This window comes from Anopheles ziemanni, chromosome 2, assembly GCF_943734765.1.
Source record: "Anopheles ziemanni chromosome 2, idAnoZiCoDA_A2_x.2, whole genome shotgun sequence".
Lineage (NCBI taxonomy): Eukaryota > Metazoa > Arthropoda > Insecta > Diptera > Culicidae > Anopheles > Anopheles ziemanni.
In genome coordinates this window covers 16,693,879-16,709,420 of record NC_080705.1, presented here as the reverse complement: position 1 = coordinate 16,709,420, position 15,542 = coordinate 16,693,879, and the positions used below count along the sequence as shown (strand labels likewise).

At 45.4% G+C, this 15,542-nt stretch overlaps 1 protein-coding gene across 1 annotated transcript in view; it reads right to left on the bottom strand.

Moving 5' to 3' along the window:
• LOC131282273 (protein spire) overlaps window positions 1-15,542 on the bottom strand; it is a 126,366-nt gene that overhangs the window by 37,541 nt on the left and 73,283 nt on the right. Inside the window, exons 5-7 of the mRNA XM_058311687.1 lie at window positions 6,036-6,221; window positions 4,370-4,372; window positions 865-894 (exon numbers count right to left, since the gene is read on the bottom strand). Coding sequence (XP_058167670.1) covers window positions 865-894; window positions 4,370-4,372; window positions 6,036-6,221 — 219 coding nt within the window. The remainder of the gene's footprint in view (window positions 1-864; window positions 895-4,369; window positions 4,373-6,035; window positions 6,222-15,542) is intronic.

Sequence of the window (15,542 nt, the reverse complement as noted above, 5' to 3'; positions counted from 1 at the left end):
TGGGGAATAAGATCACTTCCCTTCAGGTCGATCCGAGACCTTAATCCGACCGGTAATTCATTTATTTACTACCCATCATCGTCACATCTCACGCTGGGATGTATGATCTTCATCCGATGGCGATGGAGATCAAAGAAAACTGTGTCCGTGCTCGAACAAACACGGGTCTCGATCACGAAGAACCGTTGTTCGGCGCAGAATCTTGCACCATCATAATCCATCTTTTTCATGCTCCGGCTCGATAAAACAAACGAAACCGGTCCGAATCGGTTCACGTACCTCACGTACCGGTATCCAATCCATCACAATGCGAGGAGGAAGCGGAAATAGATTAATTTTTCCTTGCCTCACCGGATGAAGAAGATTTTCATGATCAACACCAACAGCAGCAGGTTCGAGAGAACCGACATCAACGGTGTCATTTTTGTACCAAATAAAAAAAAAAAAGAAACAAGTCATAACCGATCCGTCAGTGGCAGCAATAAATAAATAAATTACTCCCGGCAAAGGCCAAGGGAAAGAGCACCGGTTCCGGGCTGCCCTAGGGCGGCTCAGCACCGGTCGACTCCTTTCTCCCGCACACTGCACCACCGAAACCGATGGAGAAGGTTCATCATCCGGCGCAGGAAATTGCACCATCTTAGAGCACCGATGATGAATGTCGTAGCGGATGCGAGTTGCGCGGTGAAAGAGCGGTGTTCGTAGGCAAAGGAAAAAGAAAAAAATATTGCCACATGCGTAATAAAATAACTTTTATCGAAATGGTTACAGAACAGAAAGGTTGAACGGAAGATAGAGGAAAAACAAACACATTTGACCAGTTTTTGCGACACATTTCCCGCCCCATACACATAAGACCCATACTTGCAGTGCCTGCCAGATTCGTTGGTCGTCCTGGGTTTGTTCGGTTTGCTGTTGATTTAATCTCGAGGAAAAAAACATCCCGAATGCCAAATGCAAACCGCGACAAGCAGACGGAACGATGAGCAAACCCGAAACGGCGAGGTTAAAAACGCGAACGCAAGAGTCGACGACACGCAGTTGAGCGCACAATTCGGTTTAATTTTTGACGATGGACCAGCGACGAATCATTTTTACCGGCAGCAGCACACGTCATTATGTAGCGGCAGCCGGATGGTGCGACAGGTTGGCAGCATTCCGGGAAACCGAAATTGGGAGGAAGAAAGTGGAATTGCTTAAAAACATGACAACAGGAAAAAAAAAAAATAAAACCATACACAACAGTTGATTTTTAACGATCTCCGGCGAGCGACGACAAATCGAAAGGATACGAAAGAAAAGTGCATCACCTTCGGGTGGGGAGGAGTAACCGCGGGAAAGGGGAGAAAGAAAGGTAAATACCCATGATGTATTATTCGAAGATTAATGAAAGTACATTCTTTCGCGTCGTTTCACCATTTCGCCCGGCACCTTATCGTTCGCGCAATTCGGTGCACTGTCTGGCGGGTTTTCAACCGGGATTGAACGTTTCGCTCGTCACATTTTCCCGCCGAAGGTGCGCGTGCCCGTTTTCGTTATCTCGGTGCGCGCAGAAAAAGGACCGGTAAAACGGACACCAGACACATTTCTTTTGGCAGTTGCAGGTTCGTCGTCTGCGACTCGTGGTGATTGGAAGGCAAGTGGACGAGCTGACGGTAGAAGTTTTCTTCATAATTGGAATTTTTACCTTTCGTTTGTACTCCTTTTTTATCCCATTTCAATATATTCATTTCCTCAGGACAATGCATTTCCCCCTCGCCGTCCCTCTGCTAGACATTCTCACTCGTAACCACCAAAAATCCTTTAATTACCGGATGCTGCAACATTGCAACTGGAAATGGACGCCAAAATGGAACCTGTACTTTCACCTTCACCCGCCATCACGGCCGGGCAGACAGGTACATGTACACACATTTCGACTTTTCGGACAGTTGCCACAGTTCGTCGCTTTACGCAACTCTCAATTGAACTGTATCGGCGAGGTCCGGGGTGTACGTATGCCAGTCGGCGGTCCAATGTTTCATTTGCCACCGCAATCGACAGGAGAATGCAACCGGAGCGGACAGATCCTGCGCTCCTGGCGAGAAGAAGAGAAAAAAACAATTCGGTCCCAGCTGAAGACGGTGGACAACAGATGCCACAAACCGGAACGTAATCGGAACGAATGTTGAAATTGGTAAAGCGACGTGTCCCTATTCTTTCTCCCCCGCTCTCGGTTTGCACTTTATACACCCCCAAATTTAAAGGCGTAAGGATGCGGAATGAAAAGTGAATCACAACCTTCCTTTATGTGCGGTATAAAAGGAAATGGAAAGTAGACGAGAATAATCAAGTTTTTATCCGTCCATCGTGCCTCCTTTTCATCCCCAGCACGCTGACAAATGCAGTTTCCATTCAATAAGACTTAATTTATGCCAATCTCTCACCGAGACAACTGACAGCGATTTAATGTTTGGGCGAACTGCAAAAAAAAAAAGTCCCCAAACAGGGAATGCCAGGTTCGTCTCTTACCTCTTGTCTGCCATTGTAATCTTTTGATTCAGAATTATTGATACCGTTTTTTACCAAAACTAAAATGTAGTGTCTTTTTTTTACAGAATAAAAAGTAAGCAAATATAAATTAAATTGCGTTAGAAATAGGGTGTTCGTGCCTCATAACGGCATTGTAGTAGAACTAATTTTAACAACATAAGCATCGGAGTGTGTAATGCTTTCTGCCGTTTGTTGCTAGATTTCTTCCTGAATCACCACTGCATGGATGTCTGCAATGACCATGCAGTTAAATTTAAATATCTTGCGTCCGTGGGTACCCTAACACACAAACATACACACACAGAGTGTCTTAAAGTATCCGAGCACACAAACAAAACAAAAAAAGTCGGTACAATGATTTTAGCGACGCTTTCCATGGTAATTGAGCATAATGCTTCCGAACTGGTGCGCTCTTCTTCCGCAACAACGCCGCACTTTCTAGGCACGACCTCCACGCCAAGACTAGGCAGGCGGAAATTATTAGCAAAATTGTTCGCCCTAATCGCCCCCAAGCCGAAACCACCCCTCGCACGGCGATGAGTTCAACCTCGCCCCATCGCAAGACGTTTTAGCATCATTTTGGGCACCGGCACGCATCTTTATCGAGTGAAACGATCGGTTAGTGGAGAAAGAAAGGCGAAAAAAAACAACCCGGGCAGACTTCACCTTGCCGTTTGCTTTCTGACCTTCCCGGGGGAAAGACTTTTCTTCTTCAGTTGTTGTGTTTCTTCGTAATCAAGCGAATTGAATCGACGCGCAATTTTCCGACGGGCAAAGACCTTCAAAAAGTGGCGGTCTAAGGGCCAAACATAATAAAGGAGAAGTAGTCGAGCACACGTACATAATCAGCGTGGCGCGCTACGCAAAATTAACCACAACATCATCCTCCGATAAGCATGATGGTGCTCCACTGCGCTGCTTTTATCTCATTTTGTCATTCATTTACTCTAACCGGTGTGTTGGTTTTAAAACGAATAGTACCTTTTCCGCATTTAATTTGCCTTCAAGCTTGTGTTGGGGGTATTAAAACACAGCTTATTAAACGGCACAATGAAAGTCAAGCCAATGGTAAAAGCTTGGTGAACTCTCGTTTGATAATCATCATCGGAAAAGTATCACGAAGACTTCTTAACATATGCAAATGGCGACAAAGTATCGTGGTTTTTTTCTTTGTTGATAATTTTATACACATTTCTAAAAATTACAATTTTAATAAGCACACTTTTCCTGCATGCGGTTTTACGATCGCCCCACTCCCGGCCACCCTTCCTCCGCCACCCTCCACCCTTTTTCCGTCCGATCTTAATCCGCCAAAGATGGATCTGTCTTTTGCCTCGATCGTTGTCAAACGCGTGCAGAAAAACTGTGTATAATTTTACGATTCGTTTTCGAGCGTCCCAAAATGAATTGATGAACACCACACGGCGCTTGTGATGGTTTTATGTCCCGCGTGCCGGCGCGATTTAGATATGCTCCACTGATCGCACCTCGTACGGATAAAGGCTGGAGCATCCTGAAAGGGGAGCGGGAAAGGGGCCCGGGTGTGGAAGGGGGAGCAGACGAGGGGGAACCATATTTACATTAAACGTCCGTCCGTCCGTCCGCTCGTGTCGGGTGTTTGGGCTGATCGTTGCCCGAACAATTCGGACCGAAAACTCCACTCCAACCTTTCTCTAACTATCTTTTTGCACTTTTCTCGGCATCTCTTTCGTTCGGTTGAGCGGCCGAGTTTTTCCTGCCAGCCATGGGGGAAGTGGAACCCTGCGGTGTCATTATTGCCATTTTCAAGCATTTCCCTTCAAATTTACATTCGAACGAGAAGCGAATGCTGCGTCACCGACTCTTATAACATATTTTTGTAAATTTGTACGAACCGTAGTTATGTTTCTTTTCTTTCACATTCACCTGCCGAACAAAAAACCCACCCATACACACATCGACCTGTGCAGCAGACCAAACACACTCCGGAGGGTGGAATTTTTAATAAGGACTCACGTAATCAACTCCTTCCCCTTTCCCCCCTCGCCAACGAAAATGCGAGAAACATTTCCAATGCGGCTGAAAATTGGGTTTTCTTCGGGAGAATATGTATGTTTGCGTTGCGGTGAATATTCAACAAAACGCTACCGAAAACCGCACCATTCGGCGTTGCGGCTTTTCCGTCCGTAGGAGATCGCTTTTGTCGGCGTCATTTTGCACCGATGTGGAAACAAGGGTGTGAAACAGAGATTGTTTTAATTGTAAACCATGGTCCGCCGAGTTTCCGATCCTGGGCATATGATGTTACTTAACGTTTGCAAAGTGATTGTGTCGTTTTCTTATCGAAGTTGTCCAACGGTTCGGAAGATAAAATATATTAAGCGACCATCTTGGGTTTACAGAGAAATGAAGGGACGAATTGAAATCGAAAACAAAACTCGTGGTACGAATCAAACGAACGATTCTTAGAGAGCTAAATAATTACTCCAGGTGAAACCACACGTTAATTGCCGTTGTCGAAAGATTCAACCTATCCTCGATCAACATGCACCACACAGTGAAATGAGGCTAAACATTTCGATATCGCTCCGTTGTGGCAACCGACGGCGACATCGAAAGAACCCGCCGCAGTAAGGGCAGCATAAAACCGACCTCCTTTAATCATCGCCTTTCGTTCGCCAGCTCGACTTGCTCGATTATCTCGGGCAGCTTGCAGCAACGCAACCCGTCGAAAGGGGCGTGCAATTAAAATAATTGAAATTGAATTAATCAAAACACAACCACCCTTCCGTAGGCCCCCGGTTACTGGCCCCGGGGAGTTTCCCTGAACGGGAGGGAAATTGAATGAAAATTCACCGAAACCGGGTAATGGGTAATCAAACGAGTTCGCGGCGTTTTCCCAACCGATCACAGACAACGATCGACGTCAGGCCGGCCAGGTTGAAGGGTATCAATTTAACGATTTCTCATTTCCATACCCTCGGGCCGGCTAGAAGAAGATGGAGCATGTGGCCCGGCCTTTATCTTCGTTTGCAACTCCCGTACGATCCCTCTTTCCACCGAGCTACAATAGGGTTGATAATTCAATTAAACGAAGAAGTGTAGCAAACAAATTAAATTGTTAGAAAATGGAAAAGCGATGAGTGGCCCGCGCGTTGTTGGGGTGCCAATTTTCATCGGTGGCAATCAGGTTCGGCGTATTCCATATAATTTTCCTGTTTGCGAAATTACGGTTTTGTAAAATGTGCACCATTGGGGATAACTGTAGCAATTCTCAAATCCGATCGCGTTAACGTACGCTTGCCCTCAATGTACCCATAACAACCGAAAGTTAATGCCGAATGTTCGGACGATATTGCGTAAGGGAACGTATAATCTCAACTTCATTGTCATACGCATAAAAGCCTGAAAGTAGCCAAAGAGAACAGATTTTCTCACAATTTCCCAACGAAACTCTATTTTATGTTAGCGTACACTATAAAATATTACCGATCGACATAAAATACAGGGGAAAAGTGACTTACCCAATCGCTGAAATGGATCTTCTCCAGCTCCTTGCCGGTCGTTTCCACATCCACCTTTAACCGCAGCTCACCCTGGGATACCCGCTGCAGGAACGTGCGCAGCTCGAGCGTTTCCGTCACCAGCGCCCGGCACACTGCCCGATAGTGATCTTCCGACTTCGACGGTGACACTCGCGCCGAGCAGTACTGAAAAGTGTGAGAACGGTTGTTAAATGGTTAAACATAAATCCGAAAATAAGCTGACGGAGGAAAATGTAGTGTTTACGATTCTGGTAGTAATGTGCGTCGTAAAGACATGAAAACCAAAAACGGGAAGCAATTAGCGTTCAAGAACGTAAACCATATCCGTGTGGACCGAATCGTTGTTGAAAATAATGCAATTCCAGCGTTGGGAAAAAGGTATCGATTTCAACCAAAGCTAAGTTAAAGTAAACCGGGTAAGAAGGTAAGTTCAACTGAGAAGAAATTGAAAGTACGGAGAGAAACGCAAACATCCGAAAACAACATTGGACGATAACGGGCATGAGTATCTCAACGAAATGTGCATCACCGAACTTCCGGACGATGGAGAAGCACAAAAACCAAACACGACCGTTTGCAATTAAAAGTTACGGCCCTTTTCCACAACTTGCGGATGTAGACTTGCGCTCGAGTCTTTAATGTTGACAGCATCTTATCGTATGTGTCGCACGATTATATTTCCTCCCGTGGCTTCTCTCTCCCTTCTTGAGACTTTTACCTCGGCTCAAGGAAAGTAGAGGAAAAACAAAAACAAGTATCCATCAAGCGCATCGAGTGACAATCCATTTTACGATCATCTTTCTCAGCTGTGTCTTTCAAAATCAGTCACTTCCTCCGTGACATCCCTTTCAAACCGCCTTCCTCTGCCTCGTTGATCCAATGGTATCGTCTGAATTAAGCGTTCCCTTTCGCAGGGCTTTCGCTCGCATCATCATACGAACCCAAAGGAGTAATCGGAAACCCCCAACCCCGAACGGAGCTCGATGGGGCGAGCTCTCAGCACCACTTAAGAAGCTCATTTTCACGCATTTCACGGGAGGTCGTGTCACATCAGAACCCTCTCCACGTCGTGTGCTCTCCCTCCCCGCCTGGCAACGTGATGCTCGTTTGTGGGTTGTGCTGCGCGAGTGACAAAATCTGCTGCCCTAATCTTAAGACCGCACCAAAAACAAAACGTCAGTGGAAACGCCCTGGGTGGGAAGAAGGAGGCACACAAGCGTGGCACAATGGTGTCGCTTTCTTCCAGGTCCCTCCCCACGAAAGGTGCGCGGGTTGCAGGGAAATTAGTTTAACGACTCTATTTTACGACAGTGAGGCTTGTTGCTCTCTCGGCCATTCCACGCCTGGATTGAGGCTAAGCACAGGACCAATCGGAGCATTTTTAACCTTGACATAGCATTGTTTTTATTTAACATGTATTTGGTTGAATTGGAGAAATACCAACCAAGTATGCAGCGTATTAATGCTATCTTTAGAAATAAAGGCATTTAGGCAACAACAACACTATGGCTCGCGTCTGATGAGATTCGAATATGCTCCCCACACGAGCATTGCATCAAACTTTCCTCTAAACCTCCATGCATCCGTTTTATGTGCATTCTCCCCCTTGCATCGAAAGTAGGTTGGAGTTTGTTTGCCTTAAAATTTTATCTCCAGCCCAGAAGAAGAAGGTCAATGCGCTGCTGGGAGGATTCGATCGGAACACTGTTGGTTCGGCAGTAAAAACTTTAATACCACTCCGGAACGCGTGTGCGGAAACGGGAAGCTAATAAAACTGCACGCCTAACAACGGAAACGAAAGCGACATGATCCTCGAATGTCTCCATTTTGATGGGTGGAAATTCGAAACCGTGCATGGAACGTGGTGTTTTGATAAGTCAACGCCGGAGTTATGTTTGTCTGACCCGAGCTGAGGGTGTAAAAGATAAGTGCATAGGGAGATGCACCGTAAAAGAACTCCAGCTGGCGCCCGGAGGAGAAAAGTGAAAACGAACTGATAAAGGGCAGCCGATTCACGGTCTTTTCATTACCAAGGCCAGTGATCATCAATTTCTCGTACAATGTGAGAATGGTTCATTGGAATAGGTTTATTAATTAAATTTCACATTTGTATGCCTTCCAGCTCAAAAAGAAACATTTTCGTGCCAAGTGAAAGAAAACTTTTAATTTAAAAAAATGCATACTTTCATAAACTTAACACAAGTTGAGTGTGTGTTAATCCATGAATATTTTCGGTACAAGCACTTAAACGTTTATTGTTCAAATAAACTGCTCACTAACTGTCAAAAGTGATATCAGCATTAATTACGAAATGAAAGCGGGTTTTTCGAATCTGTCCAAAAGATTGAGCAGGATAAATATCAAGGCAAAAATAATTACAATTCACCAGAAAAACATTCACCGAACTTTACAAATTGTAAATTATGCTCACAACTTTACGCAACACCTTGAAGTAAAATCGAATCGACGGAAACCTTCAGCTGGAGTCAATTTGTTTAACTCCCATTTGCCCGCCGGAGATGCAATTTATTTAAGGCTGTAACTTTGCGTAAACCGAACAAGACAATATGAAAATTCCGAGGGAATAATACCATGTGAGTGCCCTTCGGCGATTCCATAATCCATACCATAACCGGAGACCGCAAGGTAGCATAAAATATTATGCTATAATTCGATATAACAGCATGCCTCGCTCGCGACGATCACATTCCGTTGGCCTATTTTTGGTAAACTATAATGGGTGGAAGGATTACAAACGAGACGAGAGTGGGAGAAATAGGTGGATAATACAGCTTGTAGTTAACACATAGGTCAATGCCGTGAATTGATCAATTATCTCATTTACGTAGCGTATTTATCACGAGATCAGGGAGTAACTAAAAAAAATAAAACAGATTCTTCTCAAGGTTAGCTCAATGTAAAGCAACTGAAGGGAGTTTGATTTTAAGAATGGAGTCAAATGTAAAAGAGTTTGTTAAGTCAGTTTTCACGATTTTAAAACCACTTTTCGTTATAGTTGTTAACACCATTACCATCACCATAGGGTCATCCAAATAGGGATTATCGAAGAAAAGGTAATCCAGCGCATCGGAATTAAGAAATTCCTCTACGAAAGGATGGCGTAACATGTATGGTGTTGCATCGCGTTCCATTTGGAAGAAATTCACCAACAACACTTAGATCCTGACAGATTGGATACATGTGAAAATCAAACCCACAACATGAGCTTCTTCGTAGACCTCCTTCCTTGTCGTTTGTAGCTTTGTGCTCAGGATTTTCAAACACCCGAAAATATTACGCAAACAAACACATGTGACAAACCATGACCGTCCCTAAATACTGAGCAATTCGTTAAAATATACCAACACAATAATTAGGCCCTTACGTGAAGGTGCAAATAGCTTTCCTCTCCTCGCACGCTTCGGATTATCGAACAACGTCCTCAACCAATAGAAAAAAAAACTACCATTTTCGTCTGCTGGTTAAGGTATCTTTCTTTTTTGCCTCCATCCACTCTAGGGCATTAGGTTATGAAACTGGTGTCCAACGCATCGGCGGAGGAGGACAAAATAAGCTACCACCTTTTCCTGGGCTTTGCTTTGGGCCCGCGACCTCGCTAGGTCGAATTCCTTCGCGCATAGTTTTCGGTTTCAAGCCCGTCGACCTGCCAGTCCGTTTCTTTTTTTTCCTTACTTCGTTTGCTTCCTCCCTTTCGATTTCGGTATGCTCCACCGGATTATGAAGGTGGACGCGACCCTTTTTAGGGGGCAAACCGGGAGGGGTTGTCGCTACGCAGATGTCAAAAATATGTCACGTGTTCGACGCTCGGCAGGAGGGTTATGTCAGCCACAGTTTCGTTGCCTGCGAAAGCGAAAAGCGGCAAATAAAATATCCCAAATGCCCCCAAACACAAGAAAACATGGACAAAAACACCCCGAAAAGCATACTGTCACCAGAAAAGTCGGTCGGCCGGTCGGGAAAAACGGGGCGTCTCCTCGCTGGTAACGGTGCGGTAAGGCGCCGTCATGAAAGATTGAAACCCATTGGAGAAAAGAAACAAATAACGAAACGCTTGCGGTAGCGGTATGGGTTTTTGTTTTGACTGGAGACGCCGGGAGCGCCCCTAGGGGGTTCCAAATTTGGATAGCGTCGCCGCACTGGATCAGCACACTGAAGCCCTCCTTCCCTGGCGGCAGGAAATGGCCGTCATATTTCACAGCCTTCCCGCCTTACGGGGGTTTTTGGTTGCAAAAGAGGGTATCTATCGAGCGTAATACATCCTAAGCCACTCGGCTCCTTTCCCGCAGTCGGCTTAGCTAATCGCCTTTTTAGCTAAGCTGGGCTGGGATTTGTGATAATATTGGGTGGCGGAGGGAGAGAGCAGACCGCAATTTTTTTCCGTCCCGAAAAGAATTCATTTTCTCACCAAATTCGGTAAGTTCATAGATAAGTTGGGTAAAGATGACCAAATAAAACCAGATAACACAAACGCCACAAAACGGTGAAAGGCGAAGGTAGATTTTAACATATCACATTTTTAAGGAGAATACAAAAAATTTTAACGAAAAAGTGATTAATTCTTTTCATAAGAAACATTTTAGTTATTTTTGAACAACAATAAATGCTAACCAACACACAAATATTTGAACAAGCCATAATACCGTGTGACTGAATTGTTTTCGACTGGTAAGGCTTGAAATGACATGGATAGCCCTAACCAATGCATTTGGAAAACCCACCCGAAGAACAATGATATTCAAATACAGTTGTTTGCCGTGTTTTTGCTCTAACTGATTCTGTTTCTCTTGCTTCCTCGGGTAAGTACAATACGAACGAGGTTTGGTGCAGTCATTTACTTTGGGATTGGATTTTTTCCATCACTATCCAACATTCATTGTGACACAGATCCGCCGGTAAACCGTTACCACCACCGACACTGACGAAAAACTAAGCTGTAAAATAGAGCACTTCGCATGTTCGACAAAAACAGACATTTAAACCAACAAATTACAGGCAGTTGCAAACAAAACGATTCCGTTCGATGAAACAAAGTACCGGTCAGAGTGGAGGGCAGATTTGCTAACGGCGCCGCACACACGCCTCCTCCCCAAACCCACCCATCAAAGTACAGACAGAGTGTAACTGAAACAGACGGCCCCAAAACCGCCAATCAAACCACATCAATGACCAGCGCGCCGACGTGAATGCCGAAATCACTCGTCCAGAACTTTGAGGCGCAAGACCACCGCTAGGCTGGAGTGAAAAACAACCACCAGTGAGGTGGTGGGAGGGAGGGAAGGGTACGGAGGGCACAAGAAAATGCCCAAAAACGGTACCAGTCGTCTTAGGTCGGGAGCGTTTTAAATTACAGCCGCAACTCCATTCAAAGACAATCGCGTAGGAGATTCCAGCAGTGCGGGGGGTAGGGGCGGTGGTGAGGTAATGACGCGGCGGGCCAGTGGCGATCCATCGGTGGCGCAAAACCGATCCGCACCCCCAAGGTGCGTGGCCACGCGTGAAACGGAACGCCAAGCGCAATGACACTCCAGGAAGTCGAGGGTTTTTTCTTCCTCCTTCCTTCCTTACTTTTTGTTTTTTTTTCCAGTGTCCGAAAGACCTTGAATGCGCCCCCGCCACCAACCCCGCCCACGGGTGGTAGGTTTGGGGTTGCGTTGAGAATAGAGCGTGAATTTTTGGGGTGTTGAGTTAAGGTGTCTCCCGTTCCCGGGGGCGTCTCCCATCCGTTAACGAAGAGGAGAGAGGCGGATGGGGAGGGTGGAGCACAGTACAGAGGAGGTGCCGTCCGGAACGATTGAGTAATTTAAATCAAACCCAGGTAATTTCCCATTTTCGGTTACGTTGCGCTGCGATGGCGCACGAGTCAAAACCGGGGTAGAGAACCGTTTTGGAAAACCAACAGAAATACGAAAAAAATACACAAATCAGAAGAAACGCGAAAAATAAAAACATCCCATCATTTGATCATTGCTTTCCGCACCCCGGGGAGAGGCGGACTTGTGGTGGAGGCGCCACAACAGTCACACAACCTTCCCGGATCATACGGCACACCACCACCCGTTTATGCCAGCGGGAAAGAAAACGGAATTTTCGACAAAATTGTCTCCACACAAAAGATTGCCCGTGAAGAGAAGTTAAAGAAAAGGAAGAAGAAATAAAAACACCACCACTCGTAACTCACTCGAAACTGCAGCTTCGTCACACAGCTTAGCGTTATCGGAACGGAACCGAAGCGATTCTTTTCTTTTATGTGAATTTTTTCTCGGGAGAAAATTTGATTTTTCATTTCGGGGAAAATTGCTTTTTTCGTCGCACTACCCCTTCATTCTTCGCGTTTAGGGTTACGAAATACTGTTTCCATGCAAAGCAGTCCCAACAGGCAGGTAGAAACGGAAGTAACGGAACGGAAATCAGACGTCGGATGGAAAATTCGTGACACAGTTGTCAGTTGGAGGGCAGTTTTTCTTTACCTTTTCTACCGGCATGAAAAAGCTCCATTGCTCGGAAAAAAGTGGAAAACCACCTAACTAAAAGCTCGATCGAGCTGATTCAGACCTAACATGGGATCGATACTCTGAATCCGATGCGAATCTCTGCTGAAAATAGTGACAGATGACTTAGATCTCAAAGGATTTTCCAAAGGTCAGATACAAATCCCAAAGGATCTGGATTCTAGATCTGTATCTAAAGAGATCTGAATCTAGATTTCGATCTCAAGGAACGTAAGTCCGGGTTCTAGCTCTTGATCCCAATCCTGGATCCAGATGCTTCGTATCCCGGAACTGGAATCGAACCAAAATCGATTTACCCAAAAATTGATTCTCAGAATTCTAACCGGATCCCATTACTCAAAACTTGTTTCGTTACGAAACAGTTCTTTTTGGCTTACCATATCGTCACTTCATTGAGCCAGAACTAGAAAAATATTTTGCAGTACCTTTGAAGAACCAATATCCGGACCAAACCGACGTGATATTTCATTAACAATTTGACAAACATAACCTCACTATGCAGGAAACTTTGGTAGCCCGGCAGTCCCGGCCGGTTTTATAAATCAAAAGTTCGAATCGATAAAACATTTAAATCAACCTTGAAGGGCGCCCATCTCGAGCATGATCGAATTTAATCTGATCGCTTGATTAATATTTATCTCGTTAGTGTATCCGGTCGACGAACGCTGTGAAAAGCAAAACAAAAGCAAAAAAAAGTCACGGAAGACAAATTTCCATAAATATGAAAATCCACCAAATATCGAACGCCTGCAGCGCAGATTTATTCCAACGCCAAAGCCTAACGCCAGTGGAATATCCCTTGCTGTATAGTCACCAATAAGTAGCCAGCAGTGTTTGAGTATTTTTTATCCAAAAGAATTTAAGCTCCTACTCTGAACAACAAATAATAAGCTTCATCCAGAAGGCTGCGGTATATCTCTGATGTTGGATGGTATAAACCTCACCACGCTAAGATTTATCCCCCGAAAGGTGACCATCTAGAGCAAAGAAAGCGAGAGACACGGTCAGCGGCGGCCCGCGGATGCGTCGACGAAGAGACGCCCGGTTGTAAATCTTCCGAAAATAACACTCGACACGGATGAAAGCAATTTAATAAAAAACTAATACCAGGGACCGAAAACTCCTAAACCTTGCCTAAAGAGCCAGAGCTTCCAGTTTTTTTTTGGTTTCGTCTTCTGTTCGTACGAACGGTGCGGCTTTGCACCCGGCCACCGGCGATTCCGGGAGAGATCTGCGCGAAGGGAGATTTTGGCCAGCGCAGTACCGGACCCGCGCGCTTGGTGTGATCATTAAATTATGCTAATTTTAAATTATTACCCATAAAAATCCGATCCGATCAGCTACCGGAGTTTTCACCCATTTGCTCGCGCGCTCCAAAAGTACGCCGGAAAGCCGGCCGCGGGTGAAGTAATCAAGATTTTTAGGAAGGTTACCCATACGCCAGAAAAAGGGTGCCTTCGCGTCCGCCGTGAACTAGATCAGGGGCGTAAAAATGGGCCACACAACCTTCCAGTCATAATATGTGAGTGTGTGTTTATGCAGAAGTTAAACTAAAAGCGGATAATCCTGCTCAATCCGCTGACCTCCGAAAACATAATTCTCTAATAGCTGCGAGAATGTGTTCTACTTTTGAAACGACGATCGGCGATATCTTCATTAGGTTTTTGTGTGTGGTTGTACCCCCGACATTTCCCTACCTAAAGGCCGGTGGGACCTACTTCTGATCGTTCGTTCCATCCATCATCGGACGCTAGATCGATAGAGTGAAATCTGCGCAACCCGCAGCAAACGGTCGCCACCGATTTGTGTATGATCGAATTAGGGGAAAGTTTATGACTTGATCTTCCCCATCGGGAGGCGATGGAAGGCAAACCAGATCCAACCAGAGCCGGGCGCAACTTTTCTCCGGATGCTGGGCCACTGGTGACTTGCGGGAAGCATTTGCAACAAAATAGCGCAAAAACAATCCACAAAGATGAACAGTGGAGTGTAGTAAAGATTTTGGGTCAGCTCATCGAATCTCTCCGTAACCTGCTTTTCGATCAAAGGCCATCAAAATACCGGAAGAATAAACTACTTCTTGGCAATTAATCTTCACTAGACGATAGCAATACTGTCCCGAGTCATATTCAAGGAGTTCGCAAACGGTACTTCAAAAGCAAAGAACGGAGAGTCTGTGGCGCACAAGCGAAATAGCCCTGGAGACCGACGCAAGAGTTCAAGAAGGAGGAGGAGGTCAACACACGCTTACGTTAAGCAAGATCGGTGCTCGGTTCCGGACGTTCGATGGGGAATTTATGAGTAATTTGTTCTCATTAAGTACTTAAGCCGACCCAGCATATGCATGCTGTACCTTTGATGGCACTCCTAAGCCAACGTCAAAGCTAGGCGAGTTCCTTCACTGCCCTCGTTCATTAGAATGATGAAGTATTCCCCCCGTTGGGCTTTCACTGCGCAGTAAAATCGCTGAACGCCGCCGGAGAGATGCAAAATCGTTCCCGCTGTAAGGTGGTTTCGTTGACGACTCAATTGCCGCTATTGATGCCAAAGGTTACGTCTTCCAAACAAGTAGGTCAGCAATTGCCGTTTTGCAGTGAGTGCATTGGGCGCAAGATGGAGGAAATAGCGGAGATGAACGATGCTCTTCCGAGGGAGAGATGCAAGATATTCACCGCATCCCGTGTATGGACACTTTCTATCCATCTAAATATGTACATAAACCGATTTTTCCCTTATAACCCTAAAAGATAGGATAGCTTGTGAGATTCTCTGGGTTGAGAAAAATTAGAAAGCAATTCCCACAAACAAGCAAGTTCAATGCCGATACCGGTAAATCACTGTCGCCGCGTATCCAAGCACAATTTCCGCATACCAACTATAATCGCAAAACGATACAGCTATCAACAAAACTAGAACCTCGTCGTCCACGGTTCTCGAACGGTGGCGCCGGACTCAC